The 27,734-nt window shown below is 41.9% G+C and overlaps 1 protein-coding gene across 8 annotated transcripts in view; it reads left to right on the top strand.

The window, feature by feature from the left end:
• APBB2 (amyloid beta precursor protein binding family B member 2) overlaps positions 1 to 27,734 on the top strand; it is a 336,412-nt gene that overhangs the window by 232,355 nt on the left and 76,323 nt on the right. For all 8 annotated transcript variants that reach the window (XM_045018103.1, XM_045018104.1, XM_045018109.1 and 5 more), the window contains one exon: positions 26,967 to 27,113. In XM_045018103.1, coding sequence (XP_044874038.1) covers positions 26,967 to 27,113 — 147 coding nt within the window. The remainder of the gene's footprint in view (positions 1 to 26,966; positions 27,114 to 27,734) is intronic.

Consider the following 27,734-nt stretch of genomic DNA (forward strand, 5'->3'; position numbering starts at 1 on the left):
ACAAAGAAGAATTTCCTCCCATATAGATACGGTTTGAATTTCTTCACACCCCATACCAGACTGAAAGCTCTTTGATTTTTTATTTTTATTTTTGCATAGTTACATTCTGAAAGATCTGGAGGAAAATTCTGTAGGTCTCTCACTGCCATCTGGCATGGTGTACCATATAACTGGCTCAGTTCCATGTCAGGAAGCATCAATGTTAATTTGATAGGCAAAGATGGGTTAAAGTGTGTAAGCACGCTGTCTGATGTGACCAGTTCTTTTGCTTCCAGGAAATTTTTTTTTTTTTTTTTGGACACTCATGCGATCAGACGCACTTTTGACCAGTTTGCAGTAAACAGTATAGCAGATGTAATGCAGTTGCTAGATTTGGTATAAATTGGCTAATGTAGTTGATAAATCCTAGAAATAATCTAAGTTGGGACACATCCTTTGGTGGTGGAGATTTCAGGGCTGCTTTAATCTTCTTCTGAGATTTAAGTAGGCCTTGTGCATCATGAATGTGCCCACTGTAAGGTACCGAGTCCTTGAGAAATTTCCATTTTATGCAATTGGCTCGTAACCCATATTCTTCTAGACATTTTAATACGCTTTTCAGGGTTTCCAGATGTTCTTCATCACATACACTGGTCACAATAATGTCATTCAAATAACACTGTGTTCTCAGAATACCTTGCAAAACTTGGTCCATTGCCCATTACCATAAACAGGAGCTGAAGCAATGCCAAACACTAGCTTGTTGTACTGGTACAGACACTTGTGTGTGTTGATTGTGAGGTATGCCTTAGACTCTTCCTCTACCTCCATCTATCAGTAACCTGTGACAAATCAATTTTGCTGAATCATTGTCCCGCTGCCAGTGTAGCAAAAATGTCTCAAATTCGAGGCAGAGGGCATTTTTTCAACTTTCAGTACAGGGTTTATGGTGACCTTAAAATCACCACACACCCTAACTGCACCACATTTTTTTGCAGTTGGACCAATAGGAGTTCCCCACTCACTCCAGGCCACTTTTGAAAGTATGTATTCTCTTTCCAGATGTCACAGTTCAGCATCTACCTTTGACAGATACTGTAAGGAACAGGTCGAGCTTTGTGAAACTTGAGCTGTGCCTTCTCAGCTAGGATTGTTTTAGCCTTTGTGTGTTTGAGTTCCTATCCCTTCTAGCTGTTCAACTGTTTTAGTAGGGTCTGCTGAAAGTGACTGCAGCATTTTTGGATTGAAAAAATAATCTATAAAAGGAACCTAATGTAACCATTCACAGCCCCACAGGGCTGGTCCCCCCCTTTCTCAATGACACGCAAGTCTAATAAACAATGCTTATTGTTACACTCCACATTCACTTGCATCGCTCCAACTGGCACTATCTTTTCTCCCATATAGGTTTTTAGCAACATCGGTGTCTTCCTCAGTTTAGTATTTTTAAAAGTTTTCATATTCTGAATATGAAATAAGTCACTATGGAACCTGTGTCTAATTCCATTCTGAGTGTTTTTCCTGCCACCCTCGGTTTCAAACAGATTGCTGACTTGTCAGTTTTGCTCACACTATATATCCGAGCCGGCTTCTCTGTGTATAGATTGATATTCCTTTTCTTATACCCTGATTTGGTCTCTTCCTTTTTTCTCTTAATATGAAAAACAGCTTGGATCTGACCTTTTTATTACAGCTTCTGCAATATGGATCTTTAAATGGACAATAAGAAGGCAGAAACCTTTTTCACACCAATAACATGTGTCTGTCTAAGTGGACCAGGGTTACAATTAGTTTATGCATTCCTGCTTCTGTTTTAGCTCTGTTATGCAGTTCTATTGTATCCCTTGCCATAATTTCTCCTGCACGTTTAAAAATGAGATTTTCCTCAGTTAAAACCCTTTACTGTATGCTTTCATTAGGCAGTCCGCACACAAAACTGTCTCCTGAGTACCTCGTTAAGCCCATGTTAAAAGCCAGTGTTCTGATAATCTTTTTATCTCTGTTGCAGAGGAAATACATTTACCTTCAAGTTGATTCCGCTTATGAAACATTAACCTTTCTGCTATCATCAGGGGCTTGGGTGCCAAGTATTCTTGAATAATTTGAACTATCTCTTTAAAGGTTTTGCTGGCTGGCTTCTTTGGGGCAATCAGACTGATTACTAAATGGTATTTTTCCTTTAATCACACTCAGTAACACTTCTTCTTGTTTTTCTGGGGGCATCTCATTTACTTCAAAATATTGCTCCAGCCTCTTTCTGTATGTGGGCCAGTCCTCTGTGGCACTATGGAAGGCCTCCACGTTTCCAGTATAGCCTTGCGTTTCACCTAGCTGCAGTTAGTGTAGTAGTTTGGAGAACTCTCTGTTGTACTAAACTCCTTCCCAGCTCTGGGTCTGCAGGCAACATTGTAGATTGTTTTGCTTCTCTGATGCATAGAAATCCTCGTCGCCAATAATAGTATAGAGGTGCATAGAGCCAAAATCTCTGATTAGAAACACAGACTGGTACACGCGGTTGGAGCCACAATGGCCAACTGATGGTTGGAGCCACAATGGCCGACTGACTCTTATATTGCAGAGAGAGAGAAGAAAAACATAGTAACCACTAGATAACAACTGATTCAACATAAGCAACTACTTATGAAACTATAACTGCAAATTCACATACACAGATTCAAGACTCTGTTCAGTACATGCAAATATATCACATTAGCGTTTCTGATTTTTGTCCCTACATGCTTGTGCTATTCTTTTGTATTCCTCCTTAGCACAGCCATGTTTCTATTTTTTGTAGAATTCCTTTTTGATTTTCAGGTAATTAAAGAACTCCTGAGGGAGCCATAATGGCCTCTTGCTATTCTCCTCATCTTTCTGTCGTATTGGGATAGTTTGCAGTTGTGCCTTTAATATTGCCTCCTTGAGAAACTGTCAGCTCTCCTGAACTCCTTTTTTCCCTTGAGTTTTTCTTCCCATGGGATGTTGCCTACCAGTTCTCTGAGTCTGTTAAAGTCTGCCTTCTTCAAACCCTTTGTCCTTATTCTGCTGCTCTCACTCCTTCTTTTTCTAACGGTACGTCCATACTACCCGCCCGGGTCGGCGGGTAGCGATCGACTTCTCGGAGTTAGATATATCGCATCTCATCTAGATGTGATATATCGAACTCCGAACGCGCTCCCATCGACTCCGGAACTCCACCACCGCGAACGGGGAGCCGCGGACTTCGATCCCGCGCCGGGAGGACGGGTAAGTACTTCGAACTAAGGTACTTCGAGTCGCGTAGCTGAACTTGCGTACCTTAGTTCGAATCCCCCCCCCCCCAGTGTAGACCAGGCCTTAGACTCATCTGTCATTTCATGGTCACTCTCACTCAAATTGCCTTCCACCTTGAGATTCTCTACAAATTCCTCCTGTTAAAGGTAAAAACATTTTGATTAACCCTACTACTGTACATTAGCAATACGTACTTGGAATAGATAATTGAATAATGCTTTTGCTGAACAGCATGAATATTGACCATATTTTGTGAATTGTAAGTTTCTGAATATCCATTGGAAAGTATCCAGTTGCTGGCTATTTGACAGTGCACACACTGGTTTAGTGGGAAATTTCCAGGTCTCATGAGGCCATTCGAACCACTGAATTTAGTGGTTATTGATTGTCATGTGACATTGTTTATTATTCAGCAATTTAAAAATAATTTTTCATTCATTTGGGAATGTTTGGAATTTTTTGAAGAAAAAAAATTCCATAATCTCTGTTAATCAGATTTCCACACCAGATTAATCTCAGAGTAACACAGTTTGACTTCCAAAGGGTTACATTAGAAATTAATGTGTCTGTTTTCGGGGACTTTTTTTGTAATGATCTGAGTTGTATGAATCGTTCCTTCCATGCCAAACTTCAGTCAGTAAAAAAACTTAAACTGAATCATAGACCTCTGAAAATCCAGGGTTTTAATGGAAATGCTGACATAGCCTGAACTGGAGCAGTGTGAAAATGCTATCCTATAAATCCAAGAAAGCAGAATACCATTAATTTAAGTAAGCATTATCCAACATGACCTAAACGAAGAAATCTTATATGTTTTGAATGTTAAGAACTGAAATGAGTATTCATTAGTCTAAATGCTTTTGTTTTCTTTGTTTGTTTTAAGCTATAGACAGTTAATTTGAAATGACTTTCTTTCTTTCAAAAGTAGGCAATCTCTCTCTATTTCAACTGGATGCTCCGTAAGATTGTAGTTGTGACATTCTGGGATGTAATCCAGACCAGTGAGGGGCTGTGTACGCGCTGCCCCACAACCGTGGGTGCCTTTCTGTGGCTTGCTGCAGTAGCTCCGACTTGGGCCACTCTCAAACAGCATGCAAAACACACCCTGAGTGTTTGTGCATAACAGCAACCTGACAGCCACACTTGGGTTACACTCTGGCTTTTACCAGCCTGGATTACTCTGCAGGGTGACCAACGCACTGCCCATCCTGGATTTCCCCCCAAAAATGTATGTTATGGACTGTCCAGCTCTCTCCTGGACAGACCAGAGATATTAGACCCATTGTCCCTTTATGGGAACAATACACAACTATGTACCTCCTTAAATGGAGTCACCCAGACAATTTGACTTAAAACCCACAGGGTTAGTTTCAGTTAAAGTTTATAACAAGTGTATTTAACTGCAAAGAGATTTAAAGTGAGTACAAGTAGTGAGGCATAAAAGTCAGAAATGGTCACAAGAAAAATAAAGATAAAATGCTTCCTAGTGCCTAACTTTACCTTAAATCAAGTATAGTTTGTAAAGTTCTTACCACAACCTTCCAACTGCATTACTGACCAAACTTTTCAGGTCAGAACCCCTCCCCCAAAGTTCAACGGCTGTTTCTTTTCAGGTACAAAGATGGATCTGGACAGGGAGAGAGATACCTTGGGGTGTTTACCCCTCACTTTTATAGTTCAGCCCCCCTCATAAAGTTCAGTTGAGCTGAGCAGAAGGAGACATGGAGTTTTGGGGCGGGGTGGGGGAGGGGGAGGTTTGCTAAAATGCAGATCTGTTCTTGCCCCCTTTTCTTGCCAAGGAATTACCACTTAATAGGTGATGGCCCATCAGCTTTGATGACACCTGGCCAGGAGTCTACTTGTTCTTTGTCTGTGAGAAACAGGTTTGCCTGCTCCCCAGAACTATCTGGTAAACAGAGTTCAGTCATGATTTCAGTTTATGTTCATAATTTTACATATAATGTTGTTACATAAACTTTACTATATTGTTGATCAGTGAGTTAATAGTTTTTAAATAATACCTTACAAGTCATATTTTGTACAAAGATTATTACAGTAGTGTGTAGGGTGTGAATACAAGGGTGTATTCCATCACAATAATGTTTTAATTTTTTTAAACACAAAAGAGGGTCCCCCCACCCTTTCCAGTCATGAGCTGAAAAGTACAGCTATTTTGTTAGAAAGCAGCAGCTCTTGATTACGTGTTGGTTGCATTGGGAATATTGATTGAAACCAAAGTTAGTCTGGGTGATCATCATACTATCGTTGAAGGGGAATGTTGCCAATGTCCCTGCCAACTATCAATCTCTGTGGCTTTTCAGGGAGTGACAAGGACTGCAGTGTCTAAATTAGTTGTTTGCTTCAGAATTTGGCTGTCTGCCATTAACAGCATTATGGCACATTCACTGCCTAAGATACTGCAGGTAAATAATGCAGGTGCTCTAAAATGTTCTGTTTTCAAAAGCACTTTTTAGGAATAGTGAATTAATGTGCTAAAAACACATTGTTATAACAACTAAGAAGTGGGGGGTAGGCAACTTTCCTTGTTGTACATTGGATCCTATGGAGGAATGCATTTGCTTACTCATTTCTTTCCCAGTTGCAGTGCACTAAATTGCATGGTAGTCAATATTTTATAGTTCCCCAAATGATATTGTATATGATAATTACTATGTTGGGAATCAATATTACACTATATCGTATCACATCTACCAAAGAATACCTTAAATAAGTATGTTTATTTAAAAAAAATACAAAATTATGAAATATGTACTCCCGCAGGGAATTCAGACCTTTAAAGAAAATGTTAACTAAAATGTAAGATTTTAAAGGATCAGGTTATTGTTGTTATTTAATGTTTATATTACGGTGGTGCCAAAAGGCCTTCAGTAAGAGTAGAGCATCACTGTGCTAGATGCTGTACAAAGATAGACCCAAACTTGCACTCAGTTTTATGCATGGAAACCCCTGTCCTTACATGGAGCCCCACCAAAGTCAAGTGTGGAGCACAGCTCAGGATAGTGACCATAGAGACAAACATAATGCCTTCCCCCAAAGAGTTTACAATTTAAGAGGCTGACATTTATTTATTTATTTATTTGTCTATTTATTTTTTAATTTTTGGTAGGAAGGTCTTGGGTTACCTTGTTTCCCCTCATATTTGGGAAGCTGCAGAGCTGCAGCTCAATTTCTTGAGCCCTTCCTATATATCTGAGTTTTCAAACTATGATCGTTTTAGGGCTAGATCCTGTGAAGTCCAGAGTGCTCTTAACTCTCAAAAATACCATGTGCCACTGAGATTTTAGATTGTCCATCACTGTGCAAGATCAGGCCATAAATGAATGAGATGGGAGTAGGGGTGGAATTGAGATTTTTAAAGTCCTGACAGAAACACATTGTAAAACTATTCATCTCAAGAAAGAAAATAAAAGTTGCCTTAAAATTGATCTACAATGAGAGAGTTTTTCCAGATCTGCAATGCATGAATTTATGATCTGAGTTATCAGCCGCTAGCAACATTTTCCTGATCAAAAGATACTGTGGGAAGAGATTGCATTGTTCTTCTGGATTTCCAAGGAGTTGGAAATATTTAAGATGAAATATGAGAATCTTATCTCTTGAAAGATGAAATACCTGGTTGGTATGTAACTAACAGTGATTATATGTCCTGAGGGTTTCCATTTCTTTTTTTGCCAGTGACTGTTGCTGGGATAACTAGAACATAAAATACTGATCATGTTAGCTTTGTGGGAGCAAGTGCCACACTTTGCCCTGAGGTGATGCTGAATTGTGAATATTGCTGATGAAGGAGTGAACTAGTTAGGCTGTTGATTGGATATACATATGTTAGCTATTGCTGAACCAGTAAGAAGGTGTCACATTATCGTGCATAAGGCTTTTGACCAATGAAGAACTCCTTATAATATGAACGAACACTGCTATAAATGTAGCTATGGGAGCAGTGAGTAACACTTTTTATTTACATGGCTGCACAAATACAGTTATCTGATTTTAAAAGAAGAGGTTGTTCTGGATCCCTGTAAGCTAAGTATGTTTGGGTATATTTAGCTGGGTTTTCTTTTTACATTTGAAAATATTTAAGAAGAGTTCGCCATGTACCTCTGTTGATAGAATAATGATAGTGTAATGTTTGGTAGTGCTTCTGACTGAGTTGTGCACTGGACTTTTTTTTTTCTTGGGTGTAGCATTTTTTGCACAGAATGCCAGAAAATTCTCCCTTCTGACTAAGAACTATCCCATCAGGCTCTGTGTTTCATGATTTCTGATGTGCTGTGATTCAACACAGTAAACTTACTTCTGGACCAGCACTATTGATCTCTTGAATTATGAAGGCAACTTTGGTAACCAGATAAAAATCAAAAGTAGGAAACTAAAATGTGGCCATTTTCAGCCCCCACAGGGAACAGCATGTGTGCAGCTCTGCACTCACCAATCTGCAGTTCACTGGGGCGGTGGAGGGGAGGGGTCTAAAATATTTCTTGACCTGGTTTCTGACTGCTGACAAAGCTCACTATTAAACTGGAAGTACAAACTCAGAGCCGCTTCTCAGATTTCTGTTAATGCTCTTCCATTAATCAGCTGGCATGTGCGATAATATATTGGTGACACAGTCACAATTTTCAGTCCTTCCTCCCTCCCACCCCTCCTCCCCCAATTCCCTACGGGAGCTCAATCAAGTCAGTTCTGCAACATGTCTAGTTTTTGTCAGCTTTGGCATTGAACTGACTAGGCTGATCGTGAACTCTCCCTTGTGTACCCATTCATCATGTTGCAGCTATGGAGTGAGCTTGCCGGATTATATTTTTGTGTGTGTCTTAATTATTTCCAGTGGCTTGCACACTCCGTGTAAAATATATGAAGATGACAACCTGGTCTTTTTTACACAGGTTTTTTTAAAGAGCAGCTGGTGTGTAGAAAACTTGGGAAAACATTCTGTTGAGAGAGTTCTACTGATGCTATACTATACGCTTTTCTCTTCTTTTTCTATCCATAATGTGTCAAAAGTGCCATGGCATTTGTCAGGGCTGAATACCCACTCTGGCACTTCTAGTGCAGAAGGTGGAGGCCTCCAAGGATTTTTAAAAATTAATACTTGCCACTCCAGGCTTGTATTACACTCCCAAGGTTGCAGCTTTTCTCTGACCTTGGCTTGGTAAACGCTGCCACTTCCCAAATGCAAAAAAACCCCTTTGATCCTGGGAAGGAGCACTTGGGAATTCCTCCCTGTGGAGCACCCTCAAGCCCTTTCACACCCCCGCCCCCCCCCCACTCTGGGGAAGAGCTCAGAAATAAAACAAAGAAATTAGCTGTAGCCACCAGCTAAACAAACATCATAGGCACAAACCTCTTAGGATACCAAAAATCCAATCCTGCTCTTAAAAAAGGTAAATTTTATTAAAAACAAAAAAGAAAAAAAATACATCTGGAACTTAGGCTTTTGCTAGATTTTAAAAGAGCAATTCCAAAAATTAAGCACCCAAACTAGCTTTCTTGGGGGATCAGCTTAAAGGTTACAATCAAACAAAAGCCTCTGGGGTTAGCACAGAGGAGATCCACAAGCCAAAATAAAAAATAAACCTGATTGTGTCTGTCTAAACATTCCCTATCCAAATAATTTCTTCTATGTATGGAAGATGAATTTTCATATCTGGTTCAAGCCTTACACAGCATTTCTGGGTATAGCATTGCTGCTCGGGTCTCCTTCCCCGGAGAACAACAGACAAAGGGGAAGTTTTTTTCCCATTTTAAAAAGTTTTAGCCTTCCCATTGGCTCTATTGGTCATCTGCACACTCCTTTTCCCTTACCTGGGGAACTTTATTAACCCTTTACAGGTAAAGCAAGCAGAGAACAGCCACCAAGAGGGACTTTGTAGCTAAAAGGGAGCTCCCCCCCCTTCATTTATTACAGCATTGTAAGAAGGTGGAGCGCCCACCCTGCTCTCAGCAGAAAATATTCCTACTGGTTATAGTCCAAACTTTTCCCCTTCCTGGCATTTCTTTTTCTTTTTAGCTTAAACAATAACAACAGAACATAAAAATTAGTCTAAGCATTTTTTCCAAGGCCTCGTCTACACTACCCGCCGGATTGGCGGGTAATAATCGATCTATCACGGATCGATTTATTGCGTTTAATCTAGATGTGATAAATCGAACCCCGAATCGCCGCCCATATTCCACCTCGGCAGGAGGAGTAAGCGGAGTCAACGGGGGAGCCGCGGCAGTCGACTTGCCGCCGTGAGGACGGCCAAGTAAGTCAAACTAAGATACTTGGACTTCAGCTACGCGAATAGCATACCTGAAGTTGCATATCTTAGATCGATTCCCCCCCCCGTCCCCCCCAGTGTAGACCAGCCCCAAGTTTAGCTATTCCTAAGGTTTTCCCTGCAGGGCCTTATCTGCTCTAGGGCATTTCATGGAGCAGATTTTAAAAAATAAATCAATTATAACTTTTGTGTTGAATGACCCCATAGTAGTTAGGTGACTTTATTCAGCATGTATTTCTGGGTTCATTTCAATTTTCATTTTAGATCTGCAGTTCACTTGAAAGGAATAAAGACCTTTTTCATCCAAGTTTTCCCAGTAGCTCAGCCTAGATTAAGGGAAGAGTAATACGTAATAATAATAATAATCACTTGTATAGAGTTTTAAAAGCACCGTACAAACAGTATCTGGTTAATTCTCACAATACCCTACTACTCCTAGATGGGTAAGTATAGTTACCTGTGTTTTTTTCCTGATGGGGTGAGATGGCGATATTAAGTGATTTTCCCAAAATTGATGGCAAAGCTAGGATTACAACTCAAGATTTCCAGGTTCCAGCCCTGTGCCCTGTTCATTAGGAGCCTGATCAAAGCCCATGGAAATCAGTGGACAATGACTGACTTCATTAGGCTTTGGCTCCTGTCCTAGACCACTTTGCTACATCATACGTGATGATACTGTAAACAATGTTGTTTCTAAAGAGAAGGGGTGAAATCCTTCACTAGGGGCCCTATTTAAGTCAATTGGAATGTTGCCATTAACTTCAGTGGAGTCCACATTTCACCCAGCGTTTCTCAAAGTTCTCTATTGTGCATGCTAACTTTAAAATGAAATGCAACAGTACTGAATATATGCTGCGGTTTGCTTTGTAATATTTTATTTATGTCAGTCAGATTTCACCATAACACATATAAGAGAAAACCAACTAAATAAAGCCAAAATAATATAAGGAAACCGTGTAACAGTAATTACAAAACACATTCTTTCAGACCCTGCAGACTCCAGCCCTGAGGGGTTATTTTCACTGACGAAAATAAGCGTGTTTTTTATTGTGGGAACACTGTAGCTAGCCTGCTGTTAAAACATGATAGAGACCAGGCACTGTAGTTGTCCTGAGAGGTAACTAGGCAAGGTCAGTCCCAGGTGGTGGAGGGTCTAGTGCTGACTTCCCCTAGCTACCTCATGGTGAACACTACAACTGCCTTGTCTCTGCTTAGGATTTTACAGCGAGATAACTATTCTGCGTTTATTATCTTTTTAAGTAGTGAAGACAAAGCTTCAAAGTTTGACCTTCATAGAGTTGTCTGTTCCTCAATGAGGAGACCAGAGATAAGGATGGAAAGAAATTTTCCAGTGTGGTGGCACTGTCACATTCCCCTGCCTTGACAGAGCTGGTTTGATTTTCTGTGGCTTGAGCTCACCTCCAGCGCATTGGTGAGCGGCTGAGACAGAAAAGTACTAAGTTTGAAACAAAGAGCCACTCCTGCCATCCAGCACATGGAGAGTCTATACATACAGAGAAATAAGAGATTCTGCAGCGCCCTTGATGGGAGCAAGGGGTTAACAATGTAGAAAGAAAGTTAAATATTTAACTGCAAGAAGACACACACTCAGTTTATTATAGCGGTTATTATAGAATATCTGCAAAGCCTACATGTTCATACTCACAAGAGACTTAGTTCAAACCTTCAGTATTTTTTAAAAAGGATGTGACACAATTTCTGAATTGTAAAACTATGTGTTCTCTTGGTTTGAGGACCTGTATATTTGTATATGATGAAGGCATTTCTTTTAGCAACACTCATCTTAGAATATGAACTGTGGTGGAAACATGGAAAATGGAAAGAAAAATGTACTTTTTGAGTCTGGCATTTCAATTTTAGGTGATTGAGAATTTTAATGTGTTAAATTTGTCAGGATATTTCTCTGAGGCAAGGGCTTTAATTGCAATCTGTTCCTGTCAATTATAAGAAAGTGTTCACCTGTTCTTTAATTGCATAGAATCATTATATTCTTCTGCTATACAATTTAGCTTTGATCATCACTAATATTTTCATCTTAAGTCAATGCAAACTTTCTTTAATATGTTTCAGTCTAGTTCATTGATGTATATGATTTCATACAACCATTCTGCTATAGGATCTTAGGCACGTTACTTGCTTCTTAAATCAATATACTTTTTAAAAAAATTTATAAATAGAAGGCTAAGTGGAATCCTCTGGATTGTGCTGGCTGCATCAGCAATGGTTAATTTTGTGACCTAAATAGTTTGCCTACGTCTGTTCAGTGTTCTGTGATAAGTTGACTTGCTAAATAATGTAATGATATATGTAGAAAGTCTCCAGGTAGGAGAAGTAACCTTTTAAAAAAGACACTAAGGGAAATTGTCTGAGTATATCAGGCTTGATGTCTTGGGTGATGTAAGAAATAAAGAAACTGTGAATAGCCCAGGTTTCATTAGTGAAATGGGGGATCAAAGACAATGTGTTCTGATTATGTAGATGTTCATACTGGATTTTGCATGTCTATCAGATTAAATCAAATTATCTGTATTTCTAGAGCACCCACCACCGTGATATTTTCACACACATACATTCTAGTCTTTTCATTTCATTTTCATTTACAAGAGGCTCTCTTCTACCTTTTCTCCTTCTAGTCTAGTCTATATGTATTCTTATACCTCCCTCATAACCATAGTATCTAAGCACCTGTCAGTAGTGCACTAATTGACCTGACTAACATCTATCAAATGTGGGTTCATGCTCATCCTCTCCCCAGGGGGAGAACCGTGTGTACAGTAAAGTGTTTTGGTTAGGTGTGTTTTTTTTAATAATGTCTTTAATGTACATATTGCTATATGTGTACACATTGGTATATGTTTCTCAGAGAAGGCAAGGTCGCAGGAGTGCACTGTGAACTTGGAGCCGAAGGTGATCAGGTTTGTATAGGTTCTTAGTTCCTGCAGTTGTTCATTCCATAGTCCCAGGCTGGCCCCCTGAGAATTCTCCACTGTCTGTACGACTGAACATTTCCCCTGGGGTAGAAAGTCTTATTGTGCTTGAGGAGTGAAGTTGTTAACCACAGACCTCATCCTGGAGCCTTAGGAGATCTTTTAGGTCTGTTCTCTACCATTTTAGATGAAGGTATTGAAACATTTTATGGTGGGGGAGTTTAATTTCTCACTTTCCTTTGGTTACCTATACTTAGCTCCCACTATTAATTGGATTAGTAACCAAGGACATTAATCTATACACTCAAATGCTAAAACTGAGGAATTAGTGCCATTTTTTCCATATCCTACCTACTTTCCCCTACCATGATTTTTTTAGGGGATGCTCCTCACCCTGTCTTAGTTTTTTCACTGCGGTCCCTCTAACTCTTCATCCCTCTTTTGTGTGTCCTCTACTTTTTTCCAACCCATTTGCTTTGTTATTCCTTCCAAGATCATACTCCTGCTGTTCCAGAGCAATGTCGCCTAGTCATTTCATATACTTGCTGCACTCCTTTGGAAGTACTCTCTTCTCGGCCAATTGAATTGGTTTAATTTTCTTTACAGAGAGTCCTTTGTGGACTAGCAGGAGTAGGGAATGAAAGCTCCAGTCAATGATACTGTTTTGAAGCTTTGGCCTTCCCTTCTACAATAGAACATTAAAATTGTAGGGAGGACATGGGAAAAACGCAAGATGCCCATTGCCTATGCCAAATTAAACCTTTGGTACTATAATTTGGATGAAGGGAGTTGTTTCATTCAGTTTTAAATGCTTTCATGAATATTACTTGTGTATTTATAGTTCTTTTCATCCCTCAATATCCCAAACAGGATCCAAAGATTCTGAGTACAGTATGTAGTTTGCACATCCTACAGCCTTTTCTTCATCCTGCTGTATTTATCTTCTCCTTTCCCTGTTCGTTAGGTCTGCTTCAGACCTAGGATTCCTTGACAGAAGAATCTTGGATCTGAACTAAAGAGAACCTAGTGAACAGGCTGAAAAAACGTATACAGGAGTTCATGTGGTTTTATTTTGTTTATAAATAAAGCCACACCTCAGGGAGAGTATGTGGACTGTGTTTTAGAGCAGGTGGGCAAGTCACCAAGTTTATGCAAGTATGGCTTTCTTGTTGCTTGAATCCTTCAATATGTGACTATTTTTGTTTTAAGAAAGAGCACAAAGTTCTGTTCCTGTAGATCAGTGGTCCCCAGATTTTTTTCTGTCGTGCCCCCCTTTACCCATAATGGAACCTGTGACAGTGCCACCCATAAGGCTTTATGGAAATATATATAACATAACAACTAGAATTGTTTTATGCTACATATGCCATGTAACATCTCTGTAAAGGTCATGATCTACTGAATCTATTAATCCTATTTGTATGCATGTATCATTTTGGTATTCGAAGTTATGAATATTGGCTGCATACTTGTTTGATTCTAAGTAGGTGGTTGTGAAGCAGTTGGTCAGCTTCCTGAGAAAAGACTATTCTCAGTAAGTGTCCCATCAAGAAACACTTAAGCCAACAATGAACTTGGAGACACCAGTCCACATCTGGACTTTCCCAGGAATGTGGCTTGGTTGGTAAGGAACTCAGTCATGCATGGACATGTGATTTGCCCAGGTGACTCCAATACTCCATTTTGTAGCTGGACTTTGCATAGGAGGGAGGAGGAGGTTTCCACCCACAAGAGAAAGTCTATTTAAGCCCGGGGAGACCCCTCCATTTGGTCTTCAGCTGGCCGAAGAGAGAGCCTCTCCACCCCCAAAGATACTGAAAGAAACTGGAAAAAGGACCGTGACAGCAAGGGGTGTGAGTGATTGCTGGCCCCAGACTAAAAGGGGAGTAGTCTGTAAAAGGAAGCATTTTGGAACTGGTGAGATTATCTGTATTCAGTTTGATTAGACATAGATTTGCGTGTTTTATTTTATTTTGCTTGGTGACTTACTTTGTTCTGTCTGTCACTACTTGGAACCACTTAAATCCTACTTTCCATATTTAATAAAATCACTTTTTACTTAACCCAGAGTATGTGTTAATACCTGGGTGGACAAACAGCTGTGCATCTCTCTCTATTGGTGTTATAGGGGGTGAACAGTTTATGAATTTACCCTGCATAAGCTTTATACAGGGTAAAACGGATTTATTTGGGTTTAGACCCCATTGGGAGTGGAGCATCTGAGTGTTAAAGACAAGAACACTTCTGTTAGCTGCTTTCAGTTTAAGCCTACAGCTGTTAGGGGACGTGGTTCAGACCTGGGTCTGGGTTTGCAGCAGGCTAGCAAGCCTGGCTCAAACCAGGCAGGGCACTGAAGTCCCAAGCTGCCAGGGCAGGAAAGCAGGGGCAGAAGTAGTCTTGGCACATCAGGTGGCAGCTTCCAAGGGGGGTTTCTGTGATCCAACCCATCACAGAACCTATCCGCGCCCCCTGCACACCCAAAGCTGCAGGCGGTGGCTGGAAGCAGGGCCTCGGCCGGGAACTGCAGTTGGGGTTGGGGACCAAGAATCAGGACCAAAACCGGGTCTGCGGAGTGGAGCCAAGGCCGGGGCTGCAGCTGAGATCATGGCTGTGCCTGGGGCCCAAGCTGGGGCTGGGGCAGGGCTGGAGCAGAGCTGGGTGCAGAGCAGGGCTGGGTGGTGCTTCCTCCATGCCCCCCATGGGGACTAGCCCGAGGCCTGCTGCCCACAGTTTGGGAACCACTGTTGCTGATAAAATAACAGCCTGAGCCTGTAGAATTTAATTTTATAAGAGAATTCTGCAAATTCACCAAATGACTCAGTATAGGTTTTTGAGGAGAGAAGGGAAGTGGGGTTGGCACCTATAACTCCAAAAGGGCCAAGTGGATTGCCTTGAAATTGTAACAGTAAAATAACAGCACATGAGGTATGAGCATTTTATGTTTCCTTTTAGAGCAAAATGTTCTGTGTGGCAGAGATGTAAAGCTTTGAAAGTAGTTTGGAATGGAGACACTAAACTAATCAGCATTAATAGGCATATCTATTTTGATGCCATTGCAAAGCCAGAGTCCTAGCAGTGCTGCACTCTGTGGTTTTCAGCATGACTAATTTTTGCTTATGTATTAGTTCTAGAAAAAAAAAGTAAATGCAGCAACAAAGCCCATTTAGGCCAGAACAGTAATGCACGCGCTCTCTCTCGTTTAGCAGGTACCACTGATGGGGCTGGGTAACAGTGCTGCTGTATTAGTGTGCTGAATAATTAAGCAATTGTGCTTTCATCTAACTCAACTAAGCCTGATTTGAGAATTAGGTCATGCGTGATTCAAGACACTCTGCTGCAGCTCTTTGTTGTTCTTTTGAAGGAGTATTTATGCATTAAATACAAAAACTATGTTAATCCACCATTAGCCCTTTTTGAAATTTTCATCGGGTTCTTTTTGGTTTTAAAAAGTGAACCTTGGGTTTTGAAAGAGTTAATCTGGACTTCTTGTTCCTGGGAATCATTTGTCCTCCAACTGAAATCAACAGAAGCCAGTAAAAACCAATAGGGACCAATTGAAGTATGTTGATGGTATCTGTTGGTTATTTCTACTTGGTAGGGCCAGGCAGTAACCTATGTACTGTATTCTGTTAGCATCTGATTGTGCAACCTTTGGTGAGCATTTACTGATGAGAATAATCCCATTGGCTTCAATGGGACTACTTGTATGAGTAGATGTTCACCATAAATTTCCACTCTTGCATCCGACGAAGTGGGCATTCACCCACGAAAGCTCATGCTGCAAAACGTCTGTTAGTCTATAAGGTGCCACAGGATTCTTTGCTGCTTTCACCATAATGAGTAAGGGTTGTACAATCAAATACATATTCTCCTACTCCCGCTGCAGCACACGCATGGGTCTCTTACCATAGGATCCCAGTACTCTTGGCTATACATAGTATGTATATAAATAAATAAATAGTTTCTGCTGTGTTAATGATAAACCATCTAAGATATCTGTTATTGGGCAGCAGATTCTGGGACCCTGAACAGGGGATGCAGGTCTCCCTTGAATCATTTCCCATAGCTTAAACCCTACATGAAGATGCAGTGTAACTAGAATGTGTATTAAGTGAGATCCAACTAGGATATAAGAGATGAAACTTTTCTCAGGGGTACAGGGAATTGTGTTCTGGGGCAAACTCTAGAGCAGGGGTAAGCAACTTATAGCACGCAAGTTGATTTTCAGCGGTACTCACACTGCCCAGATCCTGGCTGCCGGCCTCAGGGCTCTGCTGCCGGCCTGGGGTTCTGTCCGCCGGTCCCCTGCCAACCGGGGTCCCAGCTGCCAGCAAAGTTAGATGTCCGTTCATTTCAGCCTTCTTGGACAGACACATTTGGATTTCTTCAAAAGAAGAACTGTGCTGTTTATGCTTTCTGTTGTGAAAGTGGTGCTTGTCGCACATCAAGTGTTTGATGACATTTTGAAACGAAGCATGAGAAAACCTTTCTTGATGAAGCAGACAAGACTGAATCGATCATAAAGGCAGTAGCAGGATAGAAGAAGCAAAGCAGTGGTTTTAAATGCTTGACTGTAAGTAAAAAATCAAGCCACAGAAGGAAGTTGCAAGATTGCACAGTGCCGCTTACAGATGGGGAATATAGAAAAGAAGTTTTTCCTCAGCAGTTCGGAGGTTCTGTTCAGTGATTTGCCAAATAAAGATACGATCATATGCAGAATAAAAGAACTGCCCCTCTCTGACATCAGAAAAATATTTTTTATTATTATTTATTTTATTATTATATTAGTTGACATCAGAACAATATTTTGTGTGACAACAGACCGTGCTCCTGCCATAGTCGGAAAACAGAAGGGATTTGTAAAGTTACTTTTGAAGATCAAATTGGCCACCTGACAGTCAAATTTGACTGTCATCATCCATCAAGAAAACCTGTGTGCTAAAATTTCTAATTCAGAGCTTAATAATGTGATGAATACAGTGGTGCGAATTGTGAATTTTCTTGTTGCTCGATCTGCTTTGACTCTCAGATGGTTTCAAGCACTGCGAGAAGAGATGGACAGTGCTTATGACAACATTCCACTTCACAGCAACATTCTGTGGCTAAGTCGTGGCAAGGTTTTGGTGCGCTTTGTAAACTGTTTTGACGCAATCAAGCCCTTTTTGTTGGAAAAAGGACAAAACTACCCCGAACTGGATGATGACAAATGACTGTATAAGCTCATGTTTCTAACTGACATCACCACTCACCTAAACAAACTCCACCTCTATCTCCAGGTTTCAGGGCAAACGGTTCTGGATCTTTATGAAGCCTGGAAGGCATTTGTTGTAAAACTAGCAGTTTTTTCTCGGGATATTCGAACTTTGATTTTCCACTACCTCCAACACATAAAAGAGCTATCGACACGTTGCACTGTCAGTGTCGATGAGATTGGAATGTACATGCAAGAACTGGAATCAGAATTTTCTGACAGATTTCAAGATTTCCAGCAATTTGGCCCAATGCTTTCTTGTCTAATTAAACCTAAAAAGTTCAGCGAAAGCAACTTGGATTTGTCTGTATTTCAGTGGATGGATGTTGAAGATTTCGAAATGCAGCTCATTCAGTTAAAAAGCTTAGAATTGTAGCCATCAAAGTTTGGAGGACAATTTGAGGACTTCAGTAACTCAGACATAGGTTAGAGGTTTGTTATTGAAGTGGATGGGTGAGATTCTGTGGCCTGCATTGTGCAGGTGGTCAGACTAGATGATCATAATGGACCCTTCTGACCTTAAAGTCTATGAGATCTGCGAAGCGCACTTGAAGCTACTGAGAGAGATCATGGGGCCTGTATTCTGACCTGCTGGATGTCCCTGCCAGTGAAATTTAACTGTTTGAAGAAGATTGTGTTTGCAATGTTTTCGGCATTTGGATCCACATACCTGTGTGAACAGGTATTTTCACACATGAAATCAGTCTTCTGTCCTTCTCGGAGCTGGTTAACAGCTGATCACTCAGAAGCCTGTGTGCAGCTTAAAGTATCCAAATACGTGCCAGACATTGAAAAACTAAGCAAGGAAAAGATCTGCATTTTAATTTAATTTTAAATGAAGCTTCTTAAACATTTTAAAAACATTATTTACTTTACATACAACAATAGTTTAGTTATATAATTGAGACTTAGAGAGAGAGAGAGACCTTCTAAAAACGTTAAAATGTATTACTTGCACGCGAAATCTTAAATTAGAGTGAATAAATGAAGACTTGACACACCACTTCTGAAAGGTTGCCGACCCCTGCTCTAGAGATAGCCAAGTCTGGGGAGAAAGTTGAGGCTAAAATTTGTTATTATTCAAGTTACCAATAAACCTAAGCCTTAGGAGGGGAATAAATTTGGATTTTATACAATGTGTGAATCCTCTGGCTATAAAACATGAAAACATACTAGGAACAGATTCCTGTGGCACCTTATAGACTAACAGATGTTTTGCAGCATGAGCTTTCGTGGGTGAATACCCTTGGTTTTCGCACCTTCAGCTGCTGGAACAGGGCCTCATCCTCCCTGATTGATCTAACCTTGTTATCTCTAGCTTGCTTCTTGCTTGCTTATATATACCTGACCCTGGAAATTTCCACTACTTGCATCCAAAGAAGTGGGTATTCACCCACGAAAGCTCATGCTGCAAAACGTCTGTTAGTCTATAAGGTGCCACAGGATTCTTTGCTACTTCTACAGAACCAGACTAACACAGCTACCCCTCTGATACTAGGAACAGATTGTGTTATGAACAAAGTTAAATTGAGCAAAGGCTCTCCAATATATGTGGCATGCTACTGAATAGAACTCAGCAGGGGAACAGATTCTAGATGGGGATACCTGTTTGGGTATAACTCCGCTACAGCTGAGAGTGTGCTTCCCAGGCCAGGAAGAGACACCTGTGGGGCTCAAGATAGCATTCTTAAACAGCAGTGTGGACGTTGCACACAGCTGGCAGCTCGGTCTAGCCATCTAGCCCCTTGGGGCTGATCTGCAGTGTAAACGTACCTTTTAAAGGGTAAATGCTAGTCAAGAAATGCCAAAATATAGCAATGGATACTCACCTCTAGAAGATGATCATCCTGGAAAAGCACATTCAAGTGTGTGGTTTCATTAGGTAATAAAAGGTAATAATTGGAGATATACCAATCTCCTAGAACTGGAAGGGACCTTGAAAGGTCATTGAGTTGAGTCCAGCCCCCTGCCTTCACTAGCAGGACCAATTTTTGCCCTAGATCCCTAAGTGGCCCCCTCAAGGATTGAACTCACAACCCTGGGTTTAGCAGGCCACTGCTCAAACCACTGAGCTATCCCTCCCCCTCTTTCAGACCTATCATGCTACAAGGCCATTTTATAATTCTTAAGAATGAATTAGGTCTGCATGTCATCAGGCTTATTTTCAACTTTTGGCTTTGAAATTGGTTCTTTTAGAAGGGAGTTCCAGTCAGCTCTAGCCTGACAGACAAAGATCTAATGGCTGGAAGTTGCAGTCAGAAAAATTCCAACTGGAAATAAGACATATTTTTAAATGTGAGGGTAATTAACCAATTAACAGCTTTCTGAGGGATGTGGTAAATTCTCCATCAATTAGTGCTTTTCTAAACACAGAAGTTGTACCACATTAACTATACTAATATAATTAATTCAGTACAGTCCCCTCCCCTAGTGCATATGTACTATACTAGTATATCTTATTCTTGTAGCGGAAGGGTAATAAGCAATGTAAAGTATATTTTTATATTGCTGCAATTGTATCCACATTAAGGGTGTACCAGTATAAATATTTAGGAAAAAAATCATACCCCAAACCAAAATAATTATACCAGTACAAAATCTGTCTGTAAAGCAGGCCTTAGAGTCTTAAATCAAGACTGGATTTATTTTTAAAAGGTATGTTCTATCGCAACACTGTGACAACTTAGTTGTCGTAATAGCCTTTTGTGAGGGACTTAGTCAAAGACTTTCTAAAAGTACAAATAGTTTGTCAGCTGGTTTTCCTTCATTCAGTGGTGATGGGTTTTTTTAACATCCTCAAAAGATTCTAATGTATTGGAGAGGCTTGATATTCCTTTCCAGAAGCCCTGCTGGTTTGTCCCGATTATATTGTATAGTTTCAATCACATTACTTGGTACTGAAGTAAGGCTGCTGGTCTGTAATTTCCCAGATCGCCCCAGAACCTCTCTGAAAGATAGAAACAATACTCTGTAGTCTTCCAGAATAGTCGCTGATTTAAAGGAGAATAGATGTTTTTGTTAATAGCAGCTCAGTTGCTTAATTTTTCAGTTGTTTTGCAACACTACGATGTATAGCTTATTTAGTTCTCCATTTGAACCTCTCAGAGTGGTGTCACTTCCTTTGCATGTTCTGATTCTTCTTTGCTGACACATCGTGGTGAAAGTCTCTGATGTAAGAGCTTTTACAGTGAGATAATAATACTGCATCTTCAAAAATGACAGTTGTTAGAACCTTCTAGAATTCATACTCAGGGTTAATTTCCCATTCTACAGGACATAGTTACTCCTGAGGGGATTCTGCGCCAAAAAATTAAAAATTCCCCCGGGAGTAAAGAGTTAAAGAAACCCCTATGACAACCCAGTTCCTGCTTTTCTGCCCCTTTCCCCCCAGAGCCCAGCTGGGGTCCAGACACTCACACCCCTTCTCTCCGCCCCTTCCCCCCCTCACCCTAGAGCCCAGCTGTGGGACCCCCTGGCCCAAACAGTCCTACCCCCTTCCCTTCCGAGAGCCCAGCCGTGGCCCTCCCCAACTCAGACACTCGTGGGAACCCACCCACCCCCGGCCCAGACACTCACACCCTCTATCCCCCCAGGAAAAGTTAAGGTAAGACCCAAGCATAGTAGCCTTTTGTTTGTCCCCTTTCATTGTTTGTTTTATACCTTTGGGCGAATAAAGAATATTTTAGAGTTTTCTTGCAGGTACCAAATACTGTTGGGCCTGTCATGTTAAAAGAGGTAGAAAATGGGGTATGCAGCCCAGAAGTCAAGTCCCAGAGTGGTTGAATTGTGGGGTTCCACCACTGAGAGGGGGTGGAAGGCCAAGTGTGTTACCTGAGAGGTACACTCAAGGGGGACTACAAAAGGGTCTAAAACACAGCTTACTCTGTAACTGTAACACTGGAATTGAATGTGTAAAGCAAGTGGAGAGTTTAATGTGTTTAAGAAAAGAGCAAAAATCCAGATACATTTAGTTGTAACTAAGATATGTTCCTGTCATCATCATCCTGATCCTGTTACCTGTATTTTGTATCCCTTGCTCCTATCCTCCTTCTGACTTTGCCTTTTTGAATTGTACTCTGCTCAGTGCTGGAATTGTCTTTTTTCTGTGTTTTGAAAGTAACTAGCACATTGTGGATGCTACCACAATAAAATCTATGGGTACGTCTACACTACGGGATTATTCCAAATTTACATAAACCGGTTTAGCAAAACAGATTGTATAAAATCGAGTGTACGCGGCCACACTAAACACATTAAATCGGTGGTGTGCGTCCACGGTCCGAGGCTAGCGTCGATTTCTGGAGCGTTGCACTGTGGGTAGCTATCCCGTAGCTATCCCATAGTTCCCGCAGCCTCCCCCGCCCCTTGGAATTTCCGGGTTGAGATCCCAGTGCCTGATGGGGCAAAAATCATTGTCGCGGGTGGTTCTGGGTAAATGTCGTCAGTCACTCCTTCCGCTGGGAAAGCAACGGCAGACAAGCATTTCGTGCCTTTTTTCCCTGGATTGCCCTGGCAGATGCCATAGCATGGCAATCATGGAGCCTGTTTTGCCTTTTGTGACTGTCACCGTATGTGTACTAGATGCCGCTCACAGAGGCGATTCAGCAGCACTACACAGCAGCATGCTTTTGCTTTTGCATGACAGCAGAGATGGTTACCAGCCATATTGCACCATCTACCATACCATAAATTGGTAATAAGATGATCGTGGCTACCAGTCCTTTTGCACTGCACCATTTGCTGCTGTCATAAGTGCCCCTGGCTGAGATCAGCCAGGGGCGCAAAAGCCAAAATTGGGAATGACTCCCTGAGTCAATCCCTCCTTTTTGGTATCTAAAAATAGAATCAGTCCTGCCTAGAATATGGGCAAGTGTACTAGAGAACCACTGTATCATAGAACCAGAGAGCACAGCTGCTCTGTGTCAGATCCTGCAGAAATTATGAGCTGTATGCTATTCACATGGGGTGCTCCTGCAACAACCCCACCTGTTCATTCCGTTCTTCCCCCAGCCTTCCTGGGCTACCATAGCATTGTCCCCCCACTTGTGTGATGAAGTAATAAAGAATGCAGGAATAAGACACAGTGACTTGTTAGTGAGAAATGAGTGGAAGGCAGCCTCCAGCTGCTATGATAGTCCAGACAGGACATTAAGGAGTGTGGAGGAGAGGAGCCCAGCATCCCTCTGCTAGTCCAGGGGCAATTGAATCTTTTCTTTACACATGAAGGGTGGGGGCTGATGGAGCTCAGCCCCCTGTTGCTATGATGAGGACGGTTACCAGCCATATTGCACCATCTACCAGGAAAAATTAGGGGCAGGCACCCTTGATTGACCTAACTGATGCTAGTCGGCATGGTTACCAGTCCTTTTGCACTGCCCCATGTGCCAATAGGCTGAGGATGACAATGGATATCAGTCTTATTGCACCATCAGCCACCCATGGCAGGGGGTGAGCAAGGATATTGGTGTTGAGTGCTGCAGCATCGTGTCTATCTGCAGCATTCAGTAAAGATAGGGTGACATGTAAAAGAGTCAAGAGAGGATTGTTTTCCCTTTCACTTCTGCGGGTGGGTGGGGGGTTGCGTAAATTGCTGAGCTATGCCCTGACCCACCGCGGACACTGTGTTTGTCCCTAGAAGCATTTGGAGCTCAGCCAAGAATGCAAATGCTTTTCAGAGAGACTGCAGGAACTGTGGGATAGCTTGAGTCCTCCAGTCCATGAGCGTCCATTTGATTCCTTGGCTTTCCGTTACGCTTGTCACGCAGCAGTGCGCTGAGTCCCTGCTATGGCGTCTGTCTGGAGATTTTTAAAAAATGTTTTTTAATTCGTCTTCTGTAACGGAGTGCTGATAGAGCAGATTTGCCTGCCCTTACAGCAATCACATCCGCATGGTCCATGCGGGAGCTCTTTCTTTATTTTGATTTTTAACTGCATCACCACACGTGCTGATCGGAGCTCAACGCTGGGCAAACAGGAAATATTCAAAAGTTCGCGGGGCTTTTCCTGTCTACCTGGCCACTGCATCCGAGTTCAGATTGCTGTCCAGAGCGGTCAGTGGTGCACTGTGGGATACCGCCCGGACGCCAATACCGTCGATCTGCGGCCACACTAACCCTAATCCGATATGGTAATACCGATATTAGCGCTACTCCTCTCGTTAGGGAGGAGTACAGAAACCGGTTTAAAGAGCCCTTTATACCGATATAAAGGGCCTCTTAGTGTGGACGGGTGTGGCGTTAAATTGTTTAATGCTCCTAAAACCGGTTTAAACGCGTAGTGTAGACCAGGCCTATATCTCCAGACACAATAGAAAGTGTATTGAAAAGGATACAAAAATCGAGGCTTAGCATCCCTAATAGATGTTCTGGCACATTCAACAAGAACTGTGAGTATTTCATGGGCCAAAAAGATCCTGTAACGTGACAGAAGAGATTTGTAAACCTTATTAAATGTTATAAACTGGGCATTTTGGCTTCTTCAGAGGCAGCTTTGGGATGAAAAATACTTCCAGCTGTAGTCTCCTCCTAATTTCACCATTTCTTCTCCAGGTTTTGTTCCCATTTGGTTAAAGTTTAAAGTCAGCTCCCAGAGCATCAATTCAGTAAACATGCTTTGCAGGAGGAAAAAAAAAAATCATGACTTAATTTCCTTATTTCAAGATACTATTTCTATCTGACATAAAACTTTGATGAATTTGAGTTTTTACCCATACACACAGAGGAGTTTAACACAATTTGCATAATGTTTTTTGTTTAATAAATTATATATTATACATTGTTAATTGCTTTTCAAAGTAGTTTAACTGGAGTATAGGAGCGGCCGCTGGCCAAGCTCGGCGGCTGTGGCTGTGGCACCCACGAACCCCCCAAGCCCAGGCCTGCTGCGGGGACCCAGCGCGCACGTTGCTCGTGCCCAGCCCCTGGCCAGTCGCGTCTGGGCTGGCTGCCCAGCTGGTGCAATCCCGCGGGCGGCCCTGGAGTGGGGGCAGCAGGCCCCAGCCCCCCCATCCCGCTCGAGTCCCGCAGGGGAACGAACGGGGCTGGGCTGCTGATGCCTCCGCCGCGAGATTGCACCAGCTGGGCAGCCAGCCCAGATGCGACTGGCCAGGGCTGGGCGCAGCGTGTGCGCTGCTGGGTCCCCGCAGCAGGTTCGGGCGCCAGAGTCGCAGCTGCCGAGCGCCACGTGCTTGGCCACTTCCTCCCCCCGCGGCAGTGGGAGCTGCAGCAGCGGCTGCTCCCGAGTCCCGCTGCCCAGGTGGGGAGAACAGCCGCCGCCTGGCCCCGCGGGCCGCCCCATACTCTCCATCCAGGTACTGTGCCCGAGTCCTGCCTGCTCGGGGCCAGGCCAGACTCACACTCACCCTGGCCCCGCGTTCCCCTGCGTCTCCTGGGCATGGCGTGCTTGGCAAGAGGCGGGGATTTGGGGAGGGAGCCAATCGGGGAAGAAGGGGGCAGAGTTGGGGTGGGGGAGCCATTGCTTGTTTGTCCAGTGTCCTGACTTAACATTGGTCGGGACGTGGGACAAACAAGCAAATATCGAGACAGTCCCGATAAAATCGGGACATCTGGTCACCCTACATACAACAATAGTTTAGTTATACATTATAGACTTATAGGAACAGACCTTCTAAAAACATTAAAATGTATTACTGGCACGCGAAACCTTAAATTAGAGTGAATAAATGAAGACTCGGCACACCACTTCCGAAAGGTTGCCGACCCCTGATATAGACAATATAATCTATGCTGAATGCTTCAAAAATAGTATGTGTTATATAATATGGGGTTTCTGGGGGGTACTCTTAATAAAGTATAAGTTCAGCATGTCTGCCAGAAGGGAGCAGCAAAACTATTATAGATTTGTATTGGCAATTATGGCTCAACTTGACAGCAGAATCCTCTTGACGCTCTCTGGGTGAAATCTTGGCCTCATTGAAGTCAATGGCAAAACTCCCATTGACTTCAATAGGGTCAGGATTTCACTCTCTGTAATACCTCAGTACAATATGAATGTTTTTTCCGTATTAAAAAGTGGCTTTTATAAATCTACCATAGTGGCAGTAACAGAGATATTTCCAGGCAATTTATCCCTTTTTGTTTTGTTTGCAAAATGCACCATACGTGCTGACTGATGTAGTCTTGCAATGTTCTGCCAATTGAGAGCTCTGGTTGGCATCCTTCTGCTCTATACTATTATAATTTTTTTTTAAGGGTCACTGTTAAAAGCCTGTTTCTTTACACAGTATTTTATTTCTTAGTTAATGCTTTGGATTCATCATTGTCTGCTACCTTACTTAAACTTACTGTAAAACTGATTGTGGTAATCCTTAATAAATTAAATTTTGTGGTTTAAAACTCAGTAGTGAGATATACCATGTGTGAATTTCACAACAGGCCTAAACCAAAAGCTTTTTTGGAATCAAGGCTGAAAATACTAGCTAAGACCTCCATCTTACTTTATCTATAGCTGTGGTTGCTATTTTTCTGGTGTAAAGGTATTCTACTGACTGCCTAAAGCATTCCTTACATCAGGGATCCCCAACGCGGTGCCCACGTGTGCTATGGCGCTCACCGGGGCGTCTGAGTGCGCCCGCATACTGGCTGGCTGATGAGCATCCGCCGAAATGTCACCAACAAGCAGCGTCCTCCAGAGGCGTCGCCGCCAAAATGCTGCCAAAAATCAGCGGCATTTCGGCGGTGACACCTCTGGATGACGCTGCTTGTCGGTGGTATTTTGGCGGCGACACCTATTGACGTTGCCGCTTGTTGGCGGCATTTCAGCGGATGCTCATCCGCCACCACGGTCCTCTGTGGCTCGTTGTCTGGCGCCCGCCAGATAAAAAAGGTTGGGCACCACTGCCTTACATGTTCCATGTTTCCTCCTTTGGTGACTGTATTCTTGAAAGCATTTTGCGTTCTGCCACCATGAAGAAGTATAAGAAGTATAATTTTTCCTGACACGTCATTCAACTTACCTTGTTCCTTCCAATAAATATTTTCATTTTACATTCTTAAATGAAACATTTTAATGTACCTATCTGCTATGAGTGTCATCTTATGGCAATACAGGGACCTGCTTCTGTTCTGTTCAAAAAGAGGGGGAGTTTTGACATTGACTTCACTGGGAATCTGACCATTAGATTTCTTCAGTCTTTTGTAAGTAATTGATACTGCTTTGTTGGTATACAGAGTTACGATTTACACACAAATCTTTCCTCTGTTTTTTTATTTTTAGTGCTTTGCTGTGCGCTCTTTGGGCTGGGTAGAAATGGCAGAAGAAGATCTAGCTCCTGGAAAAAGCAGTGTTGCTGTGAACAATTGCATCAGACAACTGTCTTACTGTAAAAATGATATCAGAGACACAGTTGGCATATGGGGAGAGGTAAGAGTATGGTGTGAACTTTTTTTACATTACCCTTTTTCCCCCTTTGAATACACTCCACCCACTCCATAAGATACCTTTAAAAATACACACAAGCCTGTTAGTTTTCCCCCAGTTTTAAATGTTATTGAACAAAAATTAAATACCCTAATTTTCTATGTATTCTTTAATGGGGGAAAAAAGTAAAGAAGCAGAGCGAGACTGGGACTGCTGTATCAGCAGCTGGTGCCGGCAAAAAGGAGAAGAAAATTTGAGAGTGAACTTGATTTTTGTTTCTGGGAGGTTAGGAGAGCAGGTGTGTCAAAGGCCATGATGAAATTGTTATGTCTCCACTTCATATGTTCGATACGCTGCATGACAAGTCCAATAATAATTAAATGGTTGTATACTGTACAGTTTGTTAATAAAACATCTGCTATAAACTGAAGATAAGGGTCAAATACAGGGGTGATGTGTAAGGTGGTAGAAGTTACTCTAATATTCCTTTATATTCTCACTGTCATAAGCTCAGATCCAAAGTCCTTGAAATCAGTGGAAATCCTTGTATTGACTAAAGAGGGCTTTGTTTCAGTGTCTATTCCATTCTCACACCCTTTACCAGTGGGAAAGGAAATGTAAGGA

This window comes from Mauremys mutica, chromosome 5 (genome assembly GCF_020497125.1).
Source record: "Mauremys mutica isolate MM-2020 ecotype Southern chromosome 5, ASM2049712v1, whole genome shotgun sequence".
In the NCBI taxonomy this organism is placed as follows: Eukaryota; Metazoa; Chordata; order Testudines; family Geoemydidae; genus Mauremys; species Mauremys mutica.